At 38.7% G+C, this 26,384-nt stretch overlaps 1 protein-coding gene across 1 annotated transcript in view; it reads right to left on the bottom strand.

Moving 5' to 3' along the window:
- The window catches only part of KNTC1 (kinetochore associated 1), a 70,513-nt gene that overhangs the window by 21,953 nt on the left and 22,176 nt on the right, over positions 1 to 26,384 (bottom strand). The window contains exons 20-43 of the mRNA XM_035016919.1: positions 26,272 to 26,333; positions 21,167 to 21,278; positions 20,223 to 20,366; positions 19,980 to 20,036; positions 19,785 to 19,886; positions 17,257 to 17,376; positions 17,022 to 17,165; positions 16,414 to 16,512; positions 15,674 to 15,777; positions 15,177 to 15,276; positions 14,447 to 14,581; positions 13,581 to 13,700; positions 11,950 to 12,022; positions 11,276 to 11,343; positions 7,435 to 7,715; positions 6,662 to 6,834; positions 6,136 to 6,233; positions 5,561 to 5,699; positions 5,009 to 5,065; positions 3,993 to 4,156; positions 2,915 to 3,019; positions 2,395 to 2,523; positions 1,667 to 1,783; positions 771 to 880 (exon numbers count right to left, since the gene is read on the bottom strand). Of these exons, the coding sequence (XP_034872810.1) occupies positions 771 to 880; positions 1,667 to 1,783; positions 2,395 to 2,523; positions 2,915 to 3,019; positions 3,993 to 4,156; positions 5,009 to 5,065; positions 5,561 to 5,699; positions 6,136 to 6,233; positions 6,662 to 6,834; positions 7,435 to 7,715; positions 11,276 to 11,343; positions 11,950 to 12,022; positions 13,581 to 13,700; positions 14,447 to 14,581; positions 15,177 to 15,276; positions 15,674 to 15,777; positions 16,414 to 16,512; positions 17,022 to 17,165; positions 17,257 to 17,376; positions 19,785 to 19,886; positions 19,980 to 20,036; positions 20,223 to 20,366; positions 21,167 to 21,278; positions 26,272 to 26,333 (2,813 nt within the window). The remainder of the gene's footprint in view (positions 1 to 770; positions 881 to 1,666; positions 1,784 to 2,394; positions 2,524 to 2,914; positions 3,020 to 3,992; positions 4,157 to 5,008; positions 5,066 to 5,560; positions 5,700 to 6,135; positions 6,234 to 6,661; positions 6,835 to 7,434; positions 7,716 to 11,275; positions 11,344 to 11,949; positions 12,023 to 13,580; positions 13,701 to 14,446; positions 14,582 to 15,176; positions 15,277 to 15,673; positions 15,778 to 16,413; positions 16,513 to 17,021; positions 17,166 to 17,256; positions 17,377 to 19,784; positions 19,887 to 19,979; positions 20,037 to 20,222; positions 20,367 to 21,166; positions 21,279 to 26,271; positions 26,334 to 26,384) is intronic.

Genomic DNA, 26,384 nt, shown 5'->3' on the forward strand with positions numbered 1-26,384 from the left:
AATGGTGGTATGTGTGAAAGAACTTTGAAACTGATAATGTGACAGCAAACTGGTCATCCTACTTATTAAATAAATGCCTGAGATTATTTATTCCTACTCATCCTACCCTGCCTGAGTTAATCTGATTTATAAGTTCAATTGCTCATAACAATATTCTTAAACTTTCCTGAACATGGGGATCATCTGGAACTCCTTCTTATTAAGGATTAGATTCCTGGGCTTTGGCCCAGATCTGCTCAGTCAGAACCACTGGGGAGGGGCCCAGGAATCTGTATTTTAGACCAGGTGCCCCGTCAGGTACCCCAGGTGATGCTCATCATGAGGCAAGTTGGGGAAACACTTAGCAGTGAACTTAAAGGGTGATAAAAGAATTTAATCTGGTTCTGGAGTTTACTCAGTTTGGGGATAAACAAAAGTAAACATCAGAGGTCCATGGACCACATGGAATAATCAACTTTAGGGGCGCCTGGGTGGCTCAGTCGTTAAGCATCTGCTTTCGGCTCAGGTCATGATCCCAGAGTCCTGGGATCGAGCCGCACATAGCGCTCTCTGCTCAGCGGGAAGCCTCCTTCTCCCTCTCCCACTCCCCGGCTTGTGTTCCCTCTCGGCTTGTGTTCCCTCTCGCTGTGTCTCTCTCTGCCAAATAAATAAATAAAATCTTTAAAAAAAAAAAAAAAGGAATAATCAACTTTATTATTGTGTTCTTGCAGTAAGGACTTCCAGTATGTTAAGCTAACAGCAAAAAATACCACTAAGTTTTAAAGAATTACCAGCAATATTCCAGAATGAGACTTGTGTCCATATCTATATTCTCCACGAGAGCTTTAATGAGGTCCTTCTTGGTGAGAAAATGTTGCCTGAAAACTGGCTGGAAAGAAATCTAGAAATAAAAAGAGCAAAACAAAAATCCCAGTAAAGTAAAATGTACTAGAATAAGGACACCATGGTGATTTACCTTTTTATAGAGAAATATTTTTCTAGACTTCTCCAACTTTTTGTTTTTTTAATCATCCTACTCAACTTGACCATCATTCTGAGATTTCAGGTATATATTTGGCTATGGGTCCAATATCTCTCTTAGTCACACTAACCTGTGGCTCTTCATCAGTCAAGCTGATGAAGCTTGTTGTTAGCGATAACCAGTCCCATTGCTGCATACGAATTAGGCTTCAAAACACATACCATTTCTGCAGTGATTACATTCCTGATAAGTCTACTATTTGCGAATAAGGTAAAATGGTTTTCATGCATAGTGTAACGAAAATAGGGTTTTGTTTGTTTTTACAAAGTGAAAAATGACTTTTCCCTAGTAGGAGTTCTTAAACCTTGGTATATCTGTATATACAGCACAAAAGTAGAGGCTAAAGGCTAGGTCTGAAACACCTTAGATGTTAATGCTAGATATATTTCTATAAATGAGAAAGCTAAGCACATAAAAATGTCAAGCCCCTTCGAATTTCCTTGAAAATATAGAAAAAAGGAAATGAAGCAAACGGTCCTTATTTGTTTGAAAACACCAATGTGTATACTTAATGTAACTAAAATCTATGAGTCCACAATATACATCCTTTCTCTGAAGAAAAGGACATTGAGATCTTTGTTTTAACTTTCCTGAGGAAAATCATCAGAATGGATGAAACTTCATGGCACTCCAAAGAATACTCACACCAAGTTTGCCAAGACGAATACCCCACCGGGCATCAGTACTGAGCTCACGGAACTTAAGCTCCGTTTCTATTTCCTGATAGAGCCTGGCCAGCTGAGAGCCCACCAGAGATATTGCCTAAAAAATTAAAATATAAAATTCAGTTGCAAATAGAATACATTCTAATACCTTTTAGATGAAACCCAATAATAAAAATCATAACCTCTCTTTGTGATAACAGGGTGGAATGTTACATATTGCTTGATACACAGTCATTATTCAAACAATAGTTAGGTCACTCAACTTTTAGTATGATGTCATAAATTTAGTCTGGCTTTCCTTCAAGGAAAAGGCCAAATTTTGGTTATCCTGCAAACAAAACCCCCACAAAAAGCAAATTTTAAAACAAACAATATCCAAGAGAAGTTTTGCATCTGTCAAACTTGTCCTACAAAAAGAACAGGCTCATGGGTCTAAGATTTTAAAATAAGTATAAGAAATCAAGTTCTGTGGCTGCATACATATTTAAGAAATTAAAAATATAATTCTTTGGGTTGAGCAATGCTTATAACCTGCATACACATTCACCCGGTGAGCCACTAGTCAAGGAAAAGCTGGTAGAAAGTAAGCGAGTAAGCTCGACATTTCTTTTGCTTAAGTCTTTAAGATCTGAGGGCAAAACCATTTCATTTCTTCCCCTAAATGTTTTAATACTTAAAGAACTGAGGCTGTTCTTCCTTCGGTCATACCAAAATTTTGTCATAATTATGCCATGCTTTATCTATGAGCTTCCAGAGATTTTCAAACACTTCTTTTTGGGGTAAGAGAGTGCAGTAACCCAAGGCCAAGTCAAGATCCACCAGGCGACAGTTAAACACCTATCAGAAGAAAGCATCAAGAGAAGAACATTCTTTACAATCAAAACAAAATTTGGTCTCTGAAGGCTTGTTACTAAATTTAATTATAGACCCTAGGAAAGAATAACTGTTTCATGAAAAGTTATTTAAAGTAACTCAGTTCCAACTTGTTTGCTTCATTTTAACATCCTTTATCATTATCATAAATTTAAGGAAACAACTCTAACAAGTTCTACATAGCATGGAACTCCTACTTTCTTCTCCCCTGTGTGAAAATTCCATCACTTCTCTTCAAACCTCCAACACCGCCTCCCCCTCCCTCACTCTTATCCTCATTGAGAAATCAGAAGCCACCAGAAGAAAGGAGAAAAAAAAGAGAGAGAGAGAGAGCTTACCAAGAACAGATACTCACTTTGTGCAATAATGTTGTAGCATTTCCCCTGATAAATGTAACGGCTTTCTCTTTCAATTCCATAACAACATGCTTTGATTTAACTAATGTAGCCTCTCCAAACAACTTTTAGAAAAGAACAAAAGAATCTTTAGGTCCATTTCTGTCTATGCATCATTCTGAAAACTCTCCTCAAATATTAAGGAACTTTGAAAATTCATCATTATATGCAAAATGTGTTGGCATTTAATTTACGATGACAGACCATTACGGCTGGAGGCGGGGGGTGGAACTGACTGGGAAGGGGCAAAAGGAACCATTTAAAATATTCTCTATCTTGATTGTGGTGTTGGTGACATGGTCACTACAAATGGCAATTTTGAAAGTTACACTTAAATTCTTTTTTTAAAAGAATTTGTTTATTTATTTGACAGAGATACACAGTGAGAGAGGGAACACAAGCAGGCTTCCCACTGGGCAGGAAGCCCAATGCGGGGCTCGATCCCAGGACCCTGGGATCTTGACCTGAGCTGAAGGCAGACGTTTAATGACTGAGCCACCCAGGCGCCCCAAAGTTAATTTTTTTTAATTGGCATTTAATAAATATCAATAGAACAGTAGAAGTGAATACAATTCTCCCTGAGACTAATCTCATAAGCATGTTATCAACAGGTACTTTGTCTTCTAGACTCTTTTCAATGATGCTGTCAGGTAATAATTATAATAATTTGGGTCACAGTAAAACAAACAGCAGATAGAGTTTTGACCTAATGGGGTCACTGGGTTTGGAATAAGACGACACACTACTGCAACCTAAAACCTCAGATGACTGATTTCACCTCCCTCAGTCTGCTTCCTTATTTGCAAAATGGAGACTCTCTGGGTTGTTGTCAAGATTGAGTATGAAAAGAGTACAAGAACCCTGAACTATACCCAAATCTCAGTAGCTGCTCAACAAATGTTTCTTAAATCTGACAAATTATCATTGTCCTTGCTCCAGAGCCAAACGAGAAAATGCGGACTCCAAATTCCTTTGTTTGGCAGTGCTTTTGTATCTATATTCATTCAAAGTGAAAGCATTTTGTTCTCAAAACTGTACCTTTTCACTCAGACTGGCATTCATGAAGCTTGACACAGAGTGCTGAAGACAGGTACCAAATGAACCAATGACAAATCTTAGGGCCAGCTCCCACTGGCTAGATTCCTGAAGGTTCTGGAGCAGGGCAGAGATGGAGTTTATAATAGGTAAAATAAGATTGTCTCCTGTGAAATGATAAAAGTATTTTATTTCAGTAAAAGTACTTTAATCCATTTAGATTTTTTCAAAGAAAGAAAGATCCTATTACTGAAAATTGTTTCTAGGGACAGCCTATGTCTTCAATGGAGTTGATGGTCATAGAATTGGTTCTCAAAGTGAGTAAATGAGAGAATTAACATGGGCTTGTTTTAAGCCAGGAAATAACTAAGTTTGATTGTAACTTGTCTATTTTGAGATGCTTAAGTCATTAGCTAAAAAAAATGCATTTCTCCATTGGGAAGACCAAATTTATGAACAGATACATAAAAGTTACTGTTATAAGCCAAATGAACTTTCCTGACCCTCTGGAAGAACAATATCGTAACAGTAATAACTAAGTAACCACATCAAGAACATTAAGACAGACTTGTATCCAAGATTTCAAGGAATTTCTATATTGGTGTATTTATAACATCGTAACACAACAGTGTACATTTCTTTTCTTTTTTTTTTAAGATTTTATTTATTTATTTGACACAGAGAGAGACACAGTGAGAGAGAGAACAGGGGAGCGGGAGAGGGAGAAGCAGGCTTCCCGCCGAGCAGGGAGCCCCATGCGGGGCTCGATCCCAGGACCTGGGATCATGGCCTGAGCCCAAAGCTGACTCTTTTTTTTTTTTTTTTAAAGATTTTTATTTATTTATTCATGAGAGACAGAGAGAGAGAAAGGCAGAGGGAGAAGCAGGCTCCCAAGGAGCAGGGAGCCTGACGTGGGGCTCGATCCCAGGACCCTGGGATCATGACCTGAGCCGAAGGCAGACGCTTAACAACTGAGCCACCCAGGTGCCCCAACAGTGTACATTTCTGATGTCAAATACCTTCATTAATAGAGCGGTATGGTAAACTTGTAGAATCCAAGGAATGTCTCTTGCTTTCTACAAAAGAGAGTAAAGTACATAAACTAAATAAAACAACTCGCTCATATTCCAAGAGATACTTAAATATTGTGCTATTATCAAATAATGTCCTAAAGTAAACTGCCAAAAATTTAAGTATATAGAAAAATACACAGATGAGTGTACAACCTGATAAAGTGAATACATCCATATAACAGCACCTAAAGCAAGAAACAGAACCTTACTAGCACCTGAAGCCCTGTCTTGCCCCCATTCCAGTCATAACCCACCCCTAAGGTAACCTAACCAGCCACTCTCCTGATGTCCAACAGCACGGCTTCCCTGTAGCCTGTCCTTGAACTTTATGTAAATGAAATCAGACAGTATGTCTTCTTTTGTGTCTGGCTTCTTTTGCTCAGCATTATGCCTGCGGACTCACCATATTACCATGTGGGGTTCTAGTTCCAAACCTCCGCAGTTTAAACTTGCATAAGGCAGGAATACATGGAAAATAACAACACAAGTGACATTTACCAGTAAGAGGCACGAGTGATGCAATCAATTCATAAATCACCGGGAGCACCATCTGTGACTCAAGTACTATCCCATCTTCACTGAAGAAGTCACTGTAAGACCACTCTTCATATGGATCTTTGTGAGTTCCGAAGGAGGTCTGAATACCAAATCACATGGAGATGACACAGTAAATACACTCCAAAACACAACTACCACCTTCACCAGGCAGAACCCGAGAGCAGATGTACTAGAGCCAAACGCAGTTCTGAGGGTCAAAACCAACCGTGGAGTCTATTTCTTCAGGTCTGTGGCTCATAATAACGCCATCTTAAATTAAACTGTTACTCTTAAAAGGAGGACAATATCCAGAGATGCCTGGCTTGAGGCCCAACATTTCAAAAGATAGTGCAACTTTAATTGGCCCATAAATGTGACTGGAAAATAGGTCTCATGCCCTTGAGATTTCCGGCCTCGAATAAGAAAACACAAGAGGTGGATTCGGTATTTTTGTAAGCTATGCAAGTGATTTAAAAGTGGTACATAAAGGATGGGTAGGGGTTTTGTTTAAGGAAAAGAAATTCAAAAGCAATTACTTTCATTAGAATTCCACAGTCATCCATTTGGCACTGTCTGGAAAGCTCTACTGCTGTTAAGGTATATTTACATAGTTCTAAAGCATCTAGTAAAAAATCTGAAAGAAAATGGAGAAAAATCATTACACTAATATTTCATGTGTTTGGAATAATGAAAACAGTCTTCAAGTAATCACCATTCAAAATTCTAAAGGCAGCCACATGGTAGACAGAAAAGTTTCCACAAAGCTCTGACTACCCTAAATAATGCAGTTCAACTTTTTTCTTCAGCTCGGCTGAGAAGATCGTAGATGGAGAGGCAAGGAATTTCACAATCCCATCAAAGTGAGTATCAATAGTTGGAAATGACATTGTTAACACCTGTAGATATTTGCAAACAGTAATCCCCGTAGAGGATCGATTATAACTGGCTCTTTATAAAATGGAGACAATGATCTTTTGTCCTTACAGCAACGTCCAATTGTACAAAGACAGCATTTGGAAGACCAGTATGAAACAAAACTATGTGTATCATAAATCTTGTCACCTGGGCTGCAGATGGTGGCAGCTTGGCAAGCTAGAGCATGTATTTCCGAAGGAAGATTGAGGCCGACAGGTGTTGCCATCGGAACGTCGTTAGCCACCATGTGACAAAGCTTCTGACACGTCAGAAACAGCAATTTTCCGGTGTCTGCGTTGCAGTGATACTTAAATAAGTCTCTGGAAGAAAGGATGGGTCAGAAGTTAGAGCACGCAGAGCAAATGCAAATGCATTTGCCTTTCTTGGATTAATATATGACCACCACCATCATTTAAAATGTCTTTAAGATGTATTCATGGTATCTAATGTGCTTCGTCTTCAAACTTATTTGGGACACCATCAACTGTCAGAGTGCAAAACAGTTAGGTTACCCAACAACTCCATGTTAGTTACTTGCCTTCTATGCTACCACTTTTTTTTTTTTTTTAAGAGAAGAAGAGAGAGAAAGAGAGAATGAGGGGGGATGGAGGGGCAGAGAGAGAATCTCAAGCAGACTCCACACCCAGAGTGGAGCCCAACACAGGGCTCGATCTCACAACCCTGAGATCACAACCTGAGCCAAAATCAAGAGTCAGACGCTTAACTGACTGAGCCACCCAGGCGCCCCCATGTTACCACTTTCTGACCCTGAAGCCCAAACTAGGCTCTGAGAGCGAGAAACCAAGAATGACTTCTGTGAAAATGAAAATGTCACTGGCCTGACCCTACCACCACAGAAGTCAAGGAAGCAAGTGTTCCTTGCTCCAGACAAGCCGTGCCTGCACAGGGCTGGGACTCACCTGCACCTTCTCAGTGCTGCGTCCAGATTCCCGTGGTTTAAGGCTCTCAAGGTCAGCTCGGCCTCCCGCTCTTGCACGGAAACTGGCAGCACCAGTGCCTGTCTGTGTAGCTTGGACTCAGCGCTGAGGCTCTTGTCCTCCGTAGCTGCAGGCTCTGCAGTGCCCCGGGATTTGTGTTTGGTCTGTGTGACCTCGTGAGCTTTGATGTACTGCTCCCGGAGCTCTGCGATCAGGGCACTGTTGCTGTAAGCTCCAAAGGACAGGAAGACCTCGAAGTTCACCTAGCAAGGCAAGCAGGACAGCGTGTCCCATCTGTTCACTTCATCTGTTGTTAAAAACCATTGGCAAGGCTCAAACCTCTCCTTATTTCTCCCTCAAAGACCACTCCCTTGTAAATTAAGAATTTAAGATTTTATATTTCAAGTTATGAAAGTAATGATATTATGAACAGTTTGGAAAATAGGAAAAGCCATTTTAACCCAGGATTTTCTGTGTCAGCACTACCAACACCTTTTCTCAGTGTCAGATCATTCTCTGTTGTGGGGGAGCCCTGAAGAGCAGGAGAGACAGATTAAGTATTAGATTTGGGTGATTCCACCCTGGTGGCTCTAAGAACCCAGCTTTGCTCTTTTCTGTAATAACTCCTGGTTGGCTGCTAATTCCAAACCTAGATTTATTTTTCTGACCCAATAAAAAAAATCCCACTGAGGCCCATGGAAGGATACCAAGAAGTAGCAAGTGAGTCAGCCCTTCTTTTTCTTTCTTTTTTTTTTTTTAAGATTTTATTTATTTGAGACAGAGAGAATGAGAAAGAGAGAGCACATGAGAGGGGGGAGGGTCAGAGGGAGAAGCAGACCCCCCGCTGAGCAGGGAGCCCAATGCAGGACTCGATCCAGGGACTCCAGGATCATGACCTGAGCCGAAGGCAGTCGCTTAACCAACTGAGCCACCCAGGCGCCCCAGCCCTTCTTCTTCTTCTTTTTTTAAGTAATCTCTATGCCCCATGTGGGGCTCAAACTCACCACCCTGGAATCAAGAGTCACATGCTCTTCCAAATGAACCACCCAGGCACCCCTAGACCTTCTGTTTTGACGCCACATTTAGAGCAAGGCTTCTCGATCTTGCCGGATCATTCTTTGTTGTGGGGGCTGCCTGTGCATTGCAGCGTCCCTGGCCACTAGCTACTGGAGGCCACCAGCACCCTCCTGGCACTACTTGTGACAACCAAAAATATCTTCAGTGTCCCCTGGGCACAAACACACACCTGAGTTGAGAATTGGTTAACCTAATAAGCAGTGACCACTTGCTTGGTATTTCTTCTGAGTGTCTTTTACCAGCGTTTTGTGGTTACATGGATAATTTCATATATTACTTTCTCCAGTTAACACTATGGCTTTTCCACTTCATCACTACATAGATTCCACAAATATTACTATTATTTTTTAATGATTTGAGAGAGAGAGAGAGAGAGCATGTGTGAGCTGGGGGAGTGGGGGCAGAGGGAGAGAAGCAGACTCGGCTGAGCATGGAGCCTGATGTGGGGCTCAATCCCACGACCCTGAGATTATGACCTGAGTCGAAATCAAGAGTCGGTTGCTTAACCAACTGAGCCACCCAGGCACCTCACCACAAATATTATTTTTGACTGTTGCATAACTTAATTTATGGTGCAGTCAATATTTATAAAATGTAAAATTTTGAAACTGATGTTTTCCCCAAAATATCAGTGATCTTTCCCAAAGGGGATGCATCATGTAGAAATACTTATTTATAGAAATACATTCAGTATTTCCTATGTTTACTACAGATAAGATTCCTTATATGTTGCAGTTCCTGCCTTACCAGGAACCACAGAAATGTTTTTGCTTATATAACCATAAACTATCTCTGGAAAAATACACAAGAAACTGGTGATGGTGGCACCTAATGTGGGAAACTGGATAGGTGGGAGTGTCAGGATAGAAGGAAGACCTGTTTTGCACTATGTACTCTTTTAAAACTTTTTTTGATCAAAGAATTAATGCCTTATTGTTTACAACATGCAGTACAGAATTTTAGTAAGTTTATTTTTTATTGTGGTAAAATAAACATAACCTAAAACTTACCATTTTAACCATTTTTTAAAACCTTTTGAATTATGTATCATCCATGTATAATCTAGTCAAAGATAAACACAGAAGTGATTAAACCAAGAGGTTTCTCCTTTTTCTTTTTTAAGATTTTATTTATTTATTTGACAAAGAAAGAGAGAGAGAGCACAAGCAGGGGGAGTAGCAGGCAGAGGAAGAGGGAGAAGCAGGCTCCCCGCAGAGCAGGGGGAGCCTGATGTGGGACTAGATCCCAGGACCCCGGAATCATGACCTGAGCCAAACACAGTGGCCCAACCAATTGAGCCACCCAGGTACCCAGTTTCTCTTTTTTCAATGTGCATCTTTTCCCAAAGGAATGCAACTTCTGTGTAGAGTCAATACATTTCATGATTTTTAAAGGATATATATATGTGTGTATTACATATATTTTTAGTGATCTTATTTTAACTGTTTACTGCTGCTCAGACAGTGCCAAATAGGATAAGCAAGGGTACTGGGGTAAAACAGGTGGGGTATGAGTAGTGGTTCAGGTGACTAGCTCACCATGCTCACTGCAGCACTACTCACAGAAGCCAAAAAGTAGAAACAACCCAAGGGTCCATCAACAGAAGAATAAATAAAATGTGGTCCATCCATACAGTGGAACATGATTCAGCCATAAAAAGGAACAAAGCACTGAAACCTGCTACACTGTGGATGAACCTTGAAAACATCATGCTGCCTGAGAGAGGCCAGACACAAAAGATAATTATTGTATGCTTCCCCTTGTATAGGAAATATACAGAATAGGCAAATTCAGAGACAGAAAGTAGATCAGAGGTTACCAGAAGCTGGAGGGAAAGGGAAGTGGGGAGTTACTGCTTAATGGATAAAAATGGATAAAATGCATAAAAAGCAGAGTTTCTGCTGGAGGTGATGAAAAGCAGATAGTGTTGAAGGTCATATAACATTGTAATTAATGCCACTGAACTATATATTGAAAAATGGTAAAAATGGCAAATTTTACATTGTTACCACAATTATGAAAACTTAATAATATAATATACCCAAACCAATGAATTATACTTTATTTTTTTCATGGAAGTTTGTTTTTTTTTAAATTTTATTTATTTATTTGAGAGAGAGAGAGAGAGTGACAACATGAGCTGGGGGAGGGGCAGAGGGAGAGGGAGAAGCAGGCTTCCCGCTGAGCAGGGAGCCCAATGCAGGATTTGATCCCAGGGTCCTGGGATCACGACCTGAGCCGAAGGCAGACACTTAATCGAATGAGCCACCCAAGTGCCCCGAATTATACACTTTAAATCGATGAACAGTATGGTATATGAATTATATTTCCATAAGGTTGCTTTTTAAATGACCGAGACAGAGAAAAGGAAAACCATTATGCTGTATTTAAAATTCCCAAAGGCGGTGGCGCCTGGGTGGCTCAGTCGTTAAGCGTCTGCCTTCGGCTCAGGTCATGATCCCAGAGTCCTGGGATCGAGCCCCGCATTGGGCTCCCTGCTCTGCAGGAGGCCTGCTTCTCCCTCTCCCACTCCCCCTGCTTGTGTTCCCTCTCTCGCTGTGTATCTCTCTCTGTCAAATAAATAAAATCTTTAAAAAAAAAAAAAATTTAAAAAAATAAAATAAATAAAATAGAATTCCCAAAGGCTAGTACAGAAAATTTTAAGGACTAATCATTTATGTCAAATTCATGATTAGTAATGTAATTAGTAAAGTAATAATGTTCAATATACCAACAACATCTTTACCTGTAAGCTAGCAACAACTTTAAATAGTTTCAGGATTTCTTCACATTCATCCTTCTTCTGTAGATTGTCTGTAATTAAATTTTTTAAAGTTATAGCAGACATCCAAATTCCCATATTATCAGAATTTTTGAAAGCTAAAATTTTAATTGGCTATGGTTTTCTTATCTCAAGTCTTTTCAGAAGCTTGAGGTAAGAGAATTTAAGTACAAAAAGAAATCTAATTATTCTTTCTGAAGGTAGAAAAGAGAAATTTATGGGTAACAAGAGAAATGACAATTTTTCTGAAATAAATTGTAGCTTTTTTCTCCAAGAGCCTTTCTTTGTTAATGTTTTACTTAAGTTCAAGTTTAAATAGGTTTTTGCCTGATCATGGCCAAATAGTAACTGAGAAATATGAGCAATAAGTGCAAGGCACTGAAGAATCTAGTCTAGCCTTAAATAGCTTACTGAAGCATATAAGTCAATAAGATGATTTTAGATGCTTCTGTTTTTACACTAGTAATCAAAAGAATAAAGCAAGGAAGACTTTTCACGAGGAAAAATGAGTGGGATCAACGAAGACACTGAAAGCCACAAAAACCAGGGGTAAGAACAAGGCCTGTCACTGATGCTCCTTCCTGAAAAAGGCAAGCTTCAGAATAAAACCAAGATGAGGGCAGAGAGGTACAATCTACCTTTCCGAATGTCACACAGTATTTTAAGAATGTCTACAGATGTCTTCGCTACGGACATTCTCCAGGCCTTGTCCTAAAAAGAAAAGTAGAAAATGAAATCTACTTCCTTTATTCACCACTTCACTAGTACACATACAGACAAATACATAAAAGCCACAAAATCAGAAAAAAAAGTAAAAATGGCTGAAGAAATGGGAGGTCCATGTTAGAGGGAGTCAGGCAGCTGAGAAATGGATCATAACTGAATCACACAGAATGTAAACATGAAAAACACCAGTATGAACGCTTGGGTATATGATTTAGAAATACTAAGAATATGCAAATCTCCCAAATCACCTTTTGGCTACACTATAATTAACAGTCACTTGGGTTTCGCTTTTTTTTTTAAATAGTTATTTATTATTTGACAAAACATTTGGCAAAATTCTCTGAAAAAGTTAAAAAGAACTGAAGTTGTTTAAGCTTAGAGAAGGAAAGTCTAAGAAATAATCATTATCTTCAAGACTGACAAGATTAAAATAAACAAAAAGACAAGAAAAATCAAAGAAGGAAAAGCTTTAATTAAAGACATGGTGTACATGAAATGCTTCGAAAGTGCCAGGTCCACACAAAGTACTCAAACATTTCCCTTACGGGGTACAGCTGGTAGTTAAGAATACGAACTCTGGTATCAGACAGAGTTTGAGTTGAGGTTCTGCCACTATGTAATAACCTTGCGAAAGTCACTTAACTCAAAATGTTAGTTTCTGAACTTAATCTATAAGGAGCTGACAATACGAACTATCTCACAACTTTGTTGCGAAGAGGAAGTGGACAATTCATTCAAAGTATTCAACCTAAGGCCTCCAGCATAATAAGAGCATAATAACTATTAGATGCCAAAATAGCCAAACTCATTTCCCTAAAGGCAAAAAATTACTGAGGTGGACTGCTGAGACAGGTTGGGGATCTCTATCTCTAAAGGATAAAAAAAACCCTCAACTATCCTGGATAAATTAGGTATTTGGTTCCTCACCTCTCTAAAGAAGAGAACTGACGCTCTTGAAACTGTTTCAAGTCTCAATGTTCTAAGATTACTTAGATATCCATGCGTTCTGTGGCTGACATATTTCTTTTTAAGATTTATTTATTTATTTTAGAGCGAGACCATGAGCAAGTGGGGGGGCGGGGCAGAGGGAGAGAATCTTCAAGCAGACTCCCTGCTGAGCTTGAAGCCTGATGTGGGGCTCGATCTCATGACCCATGAGATCATGACCTGAGCCAAAACTAAGAGTTGGATGCTTAATCGACTGAGTGTGGCTGACATTATTTGACAGTAATGACTATGTCTTATACAACACAAAACATGTTTATATTGCAAAGCTTTATGGAAAACCCTTTGTGTACAACAATTACTTCAATTAATCCTTCTGGTTTGTAGATCCTAGATTATTCAGGGGGGACTCAAGCCATTGCTCCAAAGTAGCCATATGTGGTTCTTTTCTATGTAGTAAATTTACACAGGGATTTTTACATTAGGACATTCTAGCAGTGAGAAGAGAAGATATTCCTATCTGCTTATCTATCTTTTCTATCCTGTTGATTACTATCCATAAATATTGGATTTATCTATATTTTAATGAAAATCTCACCTCTTTAGAATTATCTGGTTCTTCTTGTAATGCCAACCGTGCCCATATGATTACCCGTTCTGCAGTTTTCTCAGCTTCAGCAGGAGGCAAAGACCTCAACAGAAGGACACAGTCTTCACCCTATAAACAGTGTTTGAAAGGAAGAAAAAACAGCTGGTACTTGTAAAGGACAGTTTAGACTTAACTCTTGCTTTTTTCTATTTAAAGGTGAAAAGACAGCATTTAAAAAAATAGAATATGGTCTGATGTTTTAAAAAAGCTGATAACTGGTTTTGATGACAGCAAACAAAATTAAATTCAAGTACAACCCTTTGTATTTTGTAATTCTTAAATATGCTCATGGTTATAGAATTATATTAAAATAAAGACATTTAAAATACAAAAAGAAAATGCACATCCTATTCTGGAATCAAAGGGTACTACAGTGTATATAAAACACGAGTCTATGTTTCATAAACACCAAAGAGTATGAAAGCACAACAGCTAGTCACAAAATATTTTTAAAGAACCTACAGATATGAAGAATGTGGTTAATCTAACATCCAGTATTTTCATCTTCATATAACTTTCTTTTTTTTTTAGAAGATTTTATTTATTTATTTGAGAGAGAATGAGTGAAAGAGAGAGAGCGTAAACAGTGGGAGAGGGAGAGGGAGAAGCAGACTCCTCACTGAGCAGGGAGCTCGATCCCAGGACCCTGGGGTCATGACCTGAGCCGAAGGTGACGCTTAACTGACTGAGCCACCCATGTGCCCCTTGGTATAACTTTCTTTTGTGCTAATCTATTCGGATAATTTGATTGACTCGAGCTTTTACAGATTTACTTAATAAAGAGCCTAAGAAAGGACAATACAGAACTTTCATACCTGTTCTCTATCAATCAGGTCAATAATCCTTAGACTGTAAATTTCATCATCAGGCAACATATATGCTTGAGCCACCTTCAAAGCATCTTCTAAAGAAGATGGGACATCTTGCTTGAGAATGTATCTGACCACCCTCTGAAGCAGAGACAATATATACATTTCTTCATTATGAAATCTCAGAGAACCCAGAAATCCTTTGTTCATAAAGGCAAAGTACTCATCAAATTATAATCAAGCTGCAAAAAAACTAAGCTGTATGAAAAATTAAAAAATGATTTATATTCTGAATTTTATTATAGTCCTGTCTACCTTCTCCCCCCACAGGTTTATGGGGTATATAAGTGACAAACACTGCATATATTTAAGGTGTACAATGGAATGATGTGATATACTCCTTTAGCTTCTTAATGTATTTGTTATCTTTACTATCCTAATAAACAAGTGAATACCTAATTTTTAAAAAATATTTTATTTTTTTTTAAAGTTTTATTTAAGTAATCTCTGCACCCAGTGTAGGGCTTGAACTCATGATCCTGAGATCAAGAGTTGTACGCTCCACCTACTGAGCCAGCCAGGCACCCCTGAACACCCTATTCACACTCTAACAAAAGGATAGTAGTGGAAAACCTAGCTCTGTTAGCCTTTAAGAAAATAAAGTGCTCATTACATTTCCCAAGCTGCCCTCAGAATCGAACAGCAGGGTTCAAGACGCTTCAACTACTGTACTTACCATGATTTCCTTATTTAGGAGGTTCACCTCCCTTACTCCATAGCCTCGTAAAAGTTTTTTCATCTCCATTAGTTTGTAACTTTCCTGCAATAACTTGACTCTAAAAGGAAATTTGTTGATATTTTTTAAGTGATTTTTAAAAAGATTTTATTTATTCATTTCTTTGAGAGAGCAAGAGAGCGAGTAAGCTAGCACGGGGGGGGGGGGGCAGAGGGAGAGGGACAAACAGACTCTGCGCTGAACTCAGAGCCCGACATGGGGCTTGATCCCAGGACCCTGAGATCATGACCTGAGCCGAAATCAATAGACAGATGCTCAACTGACTGAGCCACCCGGGCACCCGAAAGATTTGTTGATATTAACATGGATGGTCTAATTTTTTTTTTAAATGAAATACTAAGGGACACAGTAAAGGGCATAAAGCGTAAATGAATGTCAGATGAAAACAGGAGGCTTATCCAACACCAACACCACTATATGGGAGAATGTCCTCTTACTTGGGATGGTCCATTTCTAAGTGCTGTCTCACCAGCTGCTCCACAGCTGCACTCCAGGGAACCACCGCCGCATACATTATCTTAAGCACAGCATCGAAGATGAGCTGTGAAGATACACACACACAGACCGTGAAGAGCCGGGATACATGTTTCTTGCAAAGTAATGACACCGCCTCATCTACAACAGAGGACTTACATCTACTCTGTGGTACTCTGAGAGTATCTCCTCTGACTGCAAAAATGTATGTTTCTTCTGATTCTCACACATCAAGAGCAATTTCATTATTTAGAGAAACTCAGAAAAGTGTTTTCTCTGCTGAAAGTGAAGTCATATAGCTCTATTCCTTTCTACAGTCTCTAGTCTCTGTGTTTAAAACTATTTTTCATGATTTTATTTACGCTTTATAATGGTGATCAATAACAATGGGAAGTCACTACAAAAGCGTGTCATAACAGATTTAAAAAATGTGTCCATGTTTGTATAATCATAGAAAGACCTAGAAATATAGGCATCCAAACATCCATGGCAATTTTTCTAGGGATGGGAATGAGAAAATGCTTACTTCTTACTTTCTATAATTAAAGAAAATGGAATTATGGGTGTTTTTTTTTTTTTTTTCTTTTTCTAAACTTCACAAATTCTCCTTAACAAATGTGCATTGCCTTTGTGATCAGAGAACAAGTTTTAAGAAAAGATGTGATGCTCAAAAGGAAAATCGACATGGTCACTATTTACTTACATCTGTATCCGACAAACATCCTATTACTGCCATGGCTTTTGCTTCCCACGCAGTTTCAAAGAGTGATGTGGACTTTGAGCTACATCTCTTCAATAAATCCTAAAAGGGGATAAACATATATATTTTTTAAATTTAAAACTCTCACTAAAAAAAAAAGTAAAAACACATAAAAAAATAAATAGCTTTTATGGATGTGGAAAAAAAAAAAAAACAACTACTTAGCCAAGAATGTTAAACAATGCTCAAAAAAAACACAAAATTGCCAAAGCCTGGGCTTTTAGTTTTATATGGTACAGAAAACTTAAGAAGGAAATATTCTTGAAGAATCTACAAATGAGATGATTGCAGCTTATTAATGTATACCAAAAATTGCTCACATCTATTGAGCTCATGCTCCTATTATCTCACAATAAGCATTTGGAGAAAGTCCTAATATTATCCCATTCTGCCCAAGGTTACCAGTCAATCTGTAACAGTTATGCCACATTAACAAATACAATATGCTGCATAAATATCCCAATGGTAAAGCATGACATTCCCTATAGGGTTAAATGTTTAACCAATGACACACAGATGGAAGGGGAAAAGACCAGATCTAAAGAAGTTACCTCTATGTAGAGCAGGAGAAGTTCCTCCTCTTGTAAGCCATGTTCCCGCATGTAAACTCGTATAAACTTCTCTAAGACGGAAGGAATCAGCTCTGGGGCTAACACTTTATCAAACATGCGGAACACAATGGTGGTTGTATTCTCCTGGATGCCAAGAGAAAGGTGGCTTGATGCAAGTTCTAATCATAGTGGCTGTGATTAAAAAATAACACTTCTGATAAATCTAGACTTTTACCTTCTCGAAATCAGAGAGGGCCAATTTGCAGTTGTATTTCCTATGCAATGTGATCAACTCCTGCAAGTTATTTACCAAAGTCCTTAGCTGACATACTTCCTCTGTATTTTGATAATCCTTCTAAAACAAAAGTGTGAGAGGGGAAATAGACAAAAAATCAGAATTATTTCAGATAAAATAAAAAATGACCATGATTATGTACATAAGAGGAAATCTGCACCTAATGCCTATAATTTTGTAGAATTTTAATTCATTAACTAGTACAAATTAACAGATCAAAATTCAACAGAAATCTAAAACAATTTTCTAACAACAACAACAAAAAAATATATATATATATTTATTTATATAAACTTCGATGTTAGGGACACCTGATTGGCTTAGTCAGTTAAGCGTCTGACTCTTGATTTTGGCTCAGGTCGTGATCTCAGGGTCCTGGGATCGAGCCCCAAGTTGGGCTCTGCATTCAGCAGGGAGTCTGATTGAGGATTCTCTCCCTCTCCCTCTGCCTCTCCTCTGCTTGCGCTCTCTCTCTAATATAAATAAGTCTTTAAAGAAGAAAAAAAAAAAGAACTTCAATGTTAGTGTAATTTTTTCTTTTAAGATTCTTTTTAGAGGGGAGGGGCAGAGGGAGAAAGAGAATCTTAGGTAGGTTCCATGCTCGGTGTGGAACCTGATGCAGGGCTCAATCTCACGACGCTGAGATCACAACCTGAGCTTAAATCAAGAGCTGGACACTCAACTGACTAAGCCACCCAGGCTCCCCTAAGATTTCATTTTTTAAGTAATCTCCACTAACATGGGGCTTGAACCTAAACCCTCACACTCCACCAACTGAGTTAGCCAGGTGCCCCTGAATGTTAGTGTGATATTTTACACTTAGGTACAAAAACATCATTTAGATGGCCCTCAGTGTCCCATCTATATAGATCAAGACGAGATATAAAGCTGTAACATTTCCTAAACTTATATATAAGGAACAGAATTTTCAATATTGATAAAGACAATTTTTTTTTTAAAGATTTTATTTATTTATTTGACAGAGAGAGACAGAGAGAGAGGGAACACAAGCAGGGGGAGCTGGAGAGGGAGAAGCAGGCTTCCCGCTGAGCAGGGAACCCAATGTGGGGCTCGATCCCAGGATGCTGGGATCATGACCTGAGCTGAAGGCAGACACTTAAGGACTAAGCCACCCAGGCGCCCCTTGATAAAGACAATTAACAGGGAAAAGATAGAATAGTGTTTTATAGCAAGAGGAAAAAGCTCTTCTCTGGAAAAATGTATTATAATGATCAATATACATTATATATCATAATATATATTGATTATATACATTAATATGCTGCTTGAAATGTATAGAAAAAAATTCCTGTTTAATTTTTAACAGTGTATAACCAGTAAGTACAATTATTGGCAGGAATCTGCTATATCAGAAAGCAGGAGGAAGTTTATTATTTATTTTTAGGCTCTAGAAATTTAAGGAATAGGTGCAATTTCATAATGTATATTATTATATAAATTCTACCCTCCGGTACTTAAGTTCTTAATACTTCCGAGTTGAGATCATATTGGGATGTCGCACATATTAGTTTATAAACTAATTTATGGCACCCCAACAAACTTTTTTAAAATATAAGAATGGGGGCACCTGGGTGGCTCAAATGGTTAACCCTCTGCCTTTGGCTCAGGTCATGATCCCAGGGTCCTGGGATCAAGTCCCACATCCGGCTCCCTGCTCAGTGGAGAGCCTGCTTCTCCCTCTCCCTCTGCACCTCCCCCTGCTCATGCTCTCTCTCTCTCTCTCTCTGTATCTCTCTGTCTCAAATGAATACATTAAAAAAAAATCTTTAAAATACAAGAATGTACTTTTCTTTTTTTTTCAATATAATGAATGCTTTCTAGTTTTTAGAAACCTAAAGGGGAAAAAGAAATTAACTTAAGAAATTTACAAGCCAAATAATAAATCCAGTTCATGAACCTCAAATTAACATCAAATATAACATCAGTATTCCTGAGCTTAGTAACCTTTCTAGCACTGCTATTTTTTTCAGTCAAAAAAGTCCCAGCATTTTTTTTTAATTTGATCTTTTTAAAAAATTCACTAGTTCTTAAGCCATAATGGCTATTGGAACGCCTAAGAAATGCAATCAGAACTGGGAGTAATTTGCTGGTTTAAATAAGTCCTTGAAAACTAATCCTAAAGCATTATTAAACTTCATTCCTTTAAAGGACTGTGAACTTCGGCCAATGCAGAAAATTTCAATTGTACTATTGAGGTGTATGTTTACATATCGTTTCCCATTTGGTTGGTTCAATAGAGAAAAACAAAGCATTAAAATAGGCTGAAGTTGTGATAGAAATATCAGGAAGAAAAAAAGCACATTTTTCTTTTTGTGAATTTTAAAAGTACACAATAAAAGAACACAAACAGAAAATTTAAAAGTGGATGTATTTCTAAGTACATGTACACAAATCCTTTAAAATAAAGTGAATGCTTCATTACTGGAAATTCATTTTCTATACCATACCAAGGAAATCCAATGCCAACAGGACATCAACATCAACTCATCTGGTTTTTCTGCTGTAAAAAATACCTCCGCCAGTTGAAGTCCATTTTCGGGCCAATTTGCCTTTAAAGAGTAACACAGACCATTATAAGTAATGTTATATGCCACTGGGAGTATGTGAAATGTCTTTTCAGTGCTAATTATACTGGGTATTACCTTATCAGTTAATTCAAGGTTCCTGGATGCCTGTTCCAACCATTTTGCAAGAATTTTCTGAAACAGACGTATTATTTAAAAATAAAATCCTCAGCAGATAATCACTGAAATAATTTAAAACCCTCATGATAATATTTCGACAGACACACTGAATGAACTACCTGGTGTTAGTTTACTCTTCAGTGATATAAGGCAAAGGCTAGACCTGAATCATCTAGAGTGGAAATGATGAAGGCAACTCACCTGCCCTTCAGGTACAGCCCTTCTCACAAATGGGATCACATCATTTTTAAGCCATGGGCAAAGCTTTTGCAAAGAGACTGGTGTAGAAATTGAGTTGAGCAAGTTCTCAAGCATTTTCACGTCAAATTTGCTTTCAAAATTTGCCTAAATTATACAGAGTGAGAAATTAAGATCTATCAGACAGATTGAAAATAACAGCCTCCCAAAATGGAAAGACTTGTTAGGAAGTCATTTCAAGAAATATTTTACTGTCTTAATTATAAGCACTAAGAGTGATTTACTCTATACCGATGAGTCCTTGGCAGCCACAAATCCATGAACTCTCATGGCAACAAGTACCAACTAAAAAATTAGGGGGCAGTGGAACTGTCAGAGGAAGGAAAACTTAATAGGAGCTGACAGTACAAATCCTAACAAGCAATGTGTCCATGAATGACATCACACCAAGATACCACTTTTTGGACCTAATGATACCTGCCAACGTTGAAGGAATCAGAGCAGAAGTGCTAATGCACAATCCTTTACACAGTCTGAGCTGCAATAGGAACCGCCTCTCCACCAAAACTACTTAAGAAAGCCCATCAATAAATCATTCAATAACACGTAGCCTTTTTATTTAAGATTTTATTTTTAAGTAATATCTGTGCCCAATGTGGGGTTCGAACCCACAACCCCGGGATCAAGTGTCACATGCTCCACCAACTGAGCCTGCCAAGTGCCCCAAAATGTTGCCTTTTGAGCTAAGTTTAGGAGTTAGACTCTGAATGAGATAAAACACGTTTCTAAGACATCTTCACCTCTAATTTAATATCATCAGGATAATTTTATCAAACATTCCATTTCCTAATCGCACCTGACACCCTTCATCCATGTGAAGACAACAGATTCAATCACCTATCCCAGGAGCCATAAAGCCATTAACAACAAAATGCAAAACAGATTACCCGATGTCGAAGCCAAAGGTACTGTGCACAAACAAGGTTTCCTTCTCTTAGCTGTAAAAAGATATCCTTAAGGTCGTCTTCATTATGCAGAAATTCAATCCAAGAACTACCACTGCAAAGTCAGAGAAGGAAAAGTTAGTAGTTAAAAAAAAAATTAAGATCATAATGTTACAAGTGGATACCATTAGACATTTTAACTAGTAGTTTGGGGTTTTTTTCCCCCCTCAAAGTTTAAAAAAAAGTTCCAAAGATTATACAGTAAAAAGTAGTTTCCTTCTTATCCCAGACTTCTAGAACTCCTGTCATCCTCCCTGAAAGTCATATCTCTTCTTATAGGTCCTTCCTGAGATAATCACTGCATATAGAAGCAATTATTTTAAGTGTTTTTTTTAATAAAGATTTTATTTATTTGAGAGAGAGAGAGAAAGAGCAAGCAAGTGAGAGCAAGAATCCAGGAAGGCACAGAAGGAGAGGGCAAAGCAGACTCCCCACTGAGCAGAGAGATCGATGCAGAGCTCGATCGCAGGACCCCGAGATCATGACCTGAGCTGAAGTAAGATACTTAACTGACTGAGCCACCAAGGAACTCCTATTAAGTTTTTAAAATGAATGAAGGGTGCCTGGGTGGCTCATTTTGGGTGGCTCAGTTAAGTATCTAACTCTTCATTTTGACTCAGCTCATGCATGATCTCGGGGTCCTGGGATTGAGCCCTGCGTTGGGCTCTGCACTTAGCAGGGAGTCTGCTTGTCCATCTCCTTCCCTCTCTCTAAAATAAAATAGGGCTGCTTGGGAGGCTCAGTCATTGGGCGTCTGCCTTCGGCTCAGGTCATGATCTCAGAGTCCTGGGATCAAGCCCTGCATTGGGCTCCCTGCTCAGTGGGGAGCCTGCTTCTCCCTCTCCCACTCCCCCTGCTTGTGTTCCCTCTCTCGCTCTCTCTCTCTCTGTCAAATAAATAAAATCTTTAAAAATAAATAAATAAAATAAAAAATGAATTAAAAAAAAAAGACAACCGAGTGGATACCATTCAGGAACATAAAAAAAGGACAGAATAAGTAAGACACATAATGTCCTTAAATTGGAAGATTCAATACTATAAAGATAAGGGTTCTCCCCAAATTGATCTTCAGTTCAGCATACTCCTAATAAAAAAAAAATAAGTAAAAATTTAAAATCCTAATAAAAAAGGATTTTTAAAAAAGATTTTCTATCTTTATTAGACAGAGAGAGTGTATGCATACAAGCAGGGGTACCGCAGAGGGAGAGGAAGGGAGAGAATCTCAAGCAGACTCAGCATTGAGCAAGAAGTGTGACGCAGGGCCCGATCTCACGACCCTGAGATCACAACCCAAGCTGAGATCAGGAGTCATACACTTACCAACTGAGACACTCAGGTGCCCCCCAAATAACATTTCTTTAAACTGGGTAAGGTACTACCCCAAAGATACAAATGTAGGGATCCGAAGGGGCATGTGCAGCCCAATGTTTAGAGCAGCAATACCCACAATAGCCAAACTATGGAAAGAGCCCAGACGTCCATCGACAGATGAATGGATAAGGTTGATGTGGTATAGCTATACAATGGAATACTACTCAGCCATCAAAAAATGAAATCTTGCCATTTGCAACGATGTGAATGGAACTAGAGGGTATTATGCTAAGCAAAATAAGTCAATCAGAGAAAGAGAATTATCATATGATCTCACTGATATGAGGGATTTAAGAAACAAGGTAGAGGATCATAGGGGAGGAGAGGAGAAAATGAAACAAGACAAAACCAGAGAGGGAGATAAACTGTAAGAGACTCTTAATCTTAGGAAACAAACTGAGCGTTGCTTGGGGCAGGGGGGGAGATGGGGTGGCTCGATGATGGACATTGGGGAGGGTATGTGTTGTGGTGAGCGCTGGGTGTTATATAAGACTGATGAATCACAGACCTGTACCCCCTGAAACAAATAATACATTATATGTTAATTAATTGAACTTAATTTAAAAAAAAAAGAGTAGGAATAAAAACAGAAAGAAACCAAAAAACTTAGGAAAATATTGGTTTGAAGGAATTAAAACATACACTTGAATCAAATCTCAAAATAAGAAAACCAGTGAAGATTGTTTCTAGTTGCTGCTGTAAGAGATTACTACAAAGTTAACTGCTTAAGACCACAGAAATTTATTATCTTACAGGTTTGTGTGTTAAAAGTCCAAAAAGTGGGGCGCCTGGGTGGCTCAGTCAGTAAAGTATCTGCCTTCGGCTCAGGTCATGATCTCAGGGTCCTGGGATCAAGCCCTGCTTTGGGCTCCCTGCTCAGTGGGAAACCTGCTTCTCCCTCTCCCACTCTCCCTGCTTGTGTTCCCTCTCTCACTGTGTCTCTCGCTGTTAAAAAAATAAATAAAATCTTAGGGTGCCTGGGTGGCTCAGTTGGTTAAGTGTCTGCCTTCGGCTCAGGTCATGATCCCGGGGGTCCTGGGATCGAGCCCTGCGTCAGGCTCCTCGCTCTGTGGGGAGCCTGCTTCTCCCTCTCCTCCCCACTTGTGCTCTCATTATCTCTGTCTCTCTCTCTCAAATAAGTAAATAAAATCTAAAAATTAAAAAAAAAAATTTTTAAATAAATAAATAAATAAAATCTTAAAAAAATAAAATTAAAAAAAAGTCCAATAAGTGTTCTCAGTGGGTCAAAGTCAAGGTGTTGGCAGAGCTGTTCCTTTGTGGAGTCTCTAGGGAAGAGTCTCTTTCCTTGCCTTTTTCAGCCTCTAGAGACCACCCATATTCCCTGGCTCGTTGTCCCTTCTTCCATCTTCAAAATCAGCAACGTTGTATCTCTGACCATTCATCCTTTGTTATATCTCCCTCTGACCACAGCCAGGAAGGCTTTCTCTGCTTTTAAGGACTCGAGTGATCCCAAGTTATCTCCCCATCTCAACCTTCATCATATTATGGTCATTTTGCCAAGTGATTATGGGGATTTGGACCTGGACATCTTTAAGGGGCTGTTATTCTTCCAACTGCAGGACCCTTGCAAGCATAATGTTTCAAAGATAAGTCCATGTTGTTGTGTGTGTGTCAGTAGTCTGTTCTTTCTATTGCTGAGCACTATTCTTTTGTACGAACACATCACAGTTGTACATCTATTGTTCTGTTGATGGATATTTGGATTATTACCAGTGTTTGGCTACTATGAATAAAAATGCATTTTTAGGGGCACCTGGGTGGCGCAATCAGTTAAGCATCTGCCTTTGGCTCAGGTCATGATCTTGGGGTCCTGGGATCAAGTCCCGAGTTGGGCTCCCTGCTTGGCGGGCTCCCTGCTCCCTGTCTGCTTCTCCCCCTCCTTCTGCCTCTCCCCCCTGCTCATTCTCTCTCTCAGATAAATAAATAAAATCTTTAAAAAAAATGCATTTTTTATTTCTCTTGGGTAAAGATGTAGGAGCATTGCTAGATTGCAGGGTAATCCCATGTTTGACTTTTCATGTATTTACTGGTCATTCATAGATCTTCTTTTGTCATGTGTGTTCAAGTGCTTTGCCCATGTTTTGGTTTTACTAGGCTGCTTGCCTTTGTATTATTAGTTTGTAGATGGTTTTCCTATGTTCTAAAAACAAATCCTTTGTCAGAAAAAAAAAAGATGACGTGGTATATCTATACAATGGAATACTACTCAGCCATCAAAAGAAATGAAATCTTGCCATTTGCAATGACATGGAAGGAACTAGATGGTATTATGCAATCAGAGAAAAACAATTATCATATGATCTCATTCATATGTGAATTTAAGAAACAAATCAGAGGATCATAGGGAAGGGAGGGAAAAATAAAACAAGACGAAATCAGAGAGGGAAACAAACCATAAGGGACTCTTAATCATAGGAAACAAACTGAGAGTTGCTGGAGGGGAGGAGGATGGGGCATGGGGTAACTGGGTGATGGACATTAAGGAGGGCATGTGATGTAATGAGTCTTATAAGACTGATGAATCACTGACCTCTACCTCTGAAACTAACAATACATTATATGTTAATTAATTGAATTTAAATTTAAAAAAAACAAATAAACTGGGTAAGGTGATTCTCATTCTAAATGTCATACAAAAAATCGAATATGAGAAAATTGCTCCCCAAATTCTGAAAAGTAGGAAAGTATAGCAGGGCTAGTCTACCAGATAACAGGGCATTCTAAAATTACATTAATTAAAACATATGATACTGGTGGGTACCTGGGTGGCTCAGTTGGTTAAGGATCTACCTTCGGTTCAGGTCACAATCTCAGGGTCCTGGGATCAAGCCCCGCATCAGACTCCCTGCTCAGTGGGGAGTCTGTTTCTCCTTCTCCCTCTGCCCCTTCCCACGACTCGTGCTCTCTCTCTCTCTCAAATAAATAAATAAAATTTTGAAAAAAAAAAAAACCCTATATGATACTGGTGAATGAATACCATAAAATCAACTGAATACCAAGTCCAGAGATAGACAAATACATGTCAGATTGTTAGCCTAACACTGCAACTAGCAGGGAAAGGGGGATTGACTAGCCACAAGGAAAAAAATAAAGCTTCCCGTCATTGTTAATTTGGCAAATAAACTTATATTATATTTAAGATAACTATATCTCATTTGTGTAAATAATGATATTCTTGGTGCACATGTTAGCATATCTAATAGAATCAACTGCCAGAAGTGAAATTGTTAAGGCAAAGATATGTGCATTTATTTTTATTTTTTTAAAGATGTTATTTATTTTTTGACAGAGAGAGACAGTGAGAGAGGGAACACAAGCAGGGAGAGTGGGAGAGGGAGAAGCAGGCTTCCCACGGAGCAGAGAGCCCAATGTGGGGCTCAATCCCAGGACCCTGAGATCATAACCTGAGCCGAAGGCAGACGCTTAACAACTGAGCCACCCATGAGCCCCAGATATGTGCATTTAAGTTTGCCTTTCAAATTTATCAGTTCCCATAGATGGTGTAGAAGAGTATCTACAACCTAGCAGGAAAATAATATTTTCCATCACCCGATTCCCAGAAACACATTCAGTCAAAGCAATACTTTATCTTTTATGATATTCTAAACTAAAACCTAATTCATAATCTAAAAATAAAAAATGAGGAATGTACACACCTGAATTTTTCTGGTCCAAATGCTCCATAAAAAGTAGTCAATTTTGCATGAGCCCTTAGTACCTAAAAAGAAATAACCTGATAATCTGAATGTCATATGCAAGAAAATTAAAA

Source organism: Mirounga leonina, unplaced genomic scaffold, assembly GCF_011800145.1.
Source record: "Mirounga leonina isolate KUSES-001 unplaced genomic scaffold, KU_Mleo_1.0 Mir_171, whole genome shotgun sequence".
Taxonomy (NCBI): domain Eukaryota; kingdom Metazoa; phylum Chordata; class Mammalia; order Carnivora; family Phocidae; genus Mirounga; species Mirounga leonina.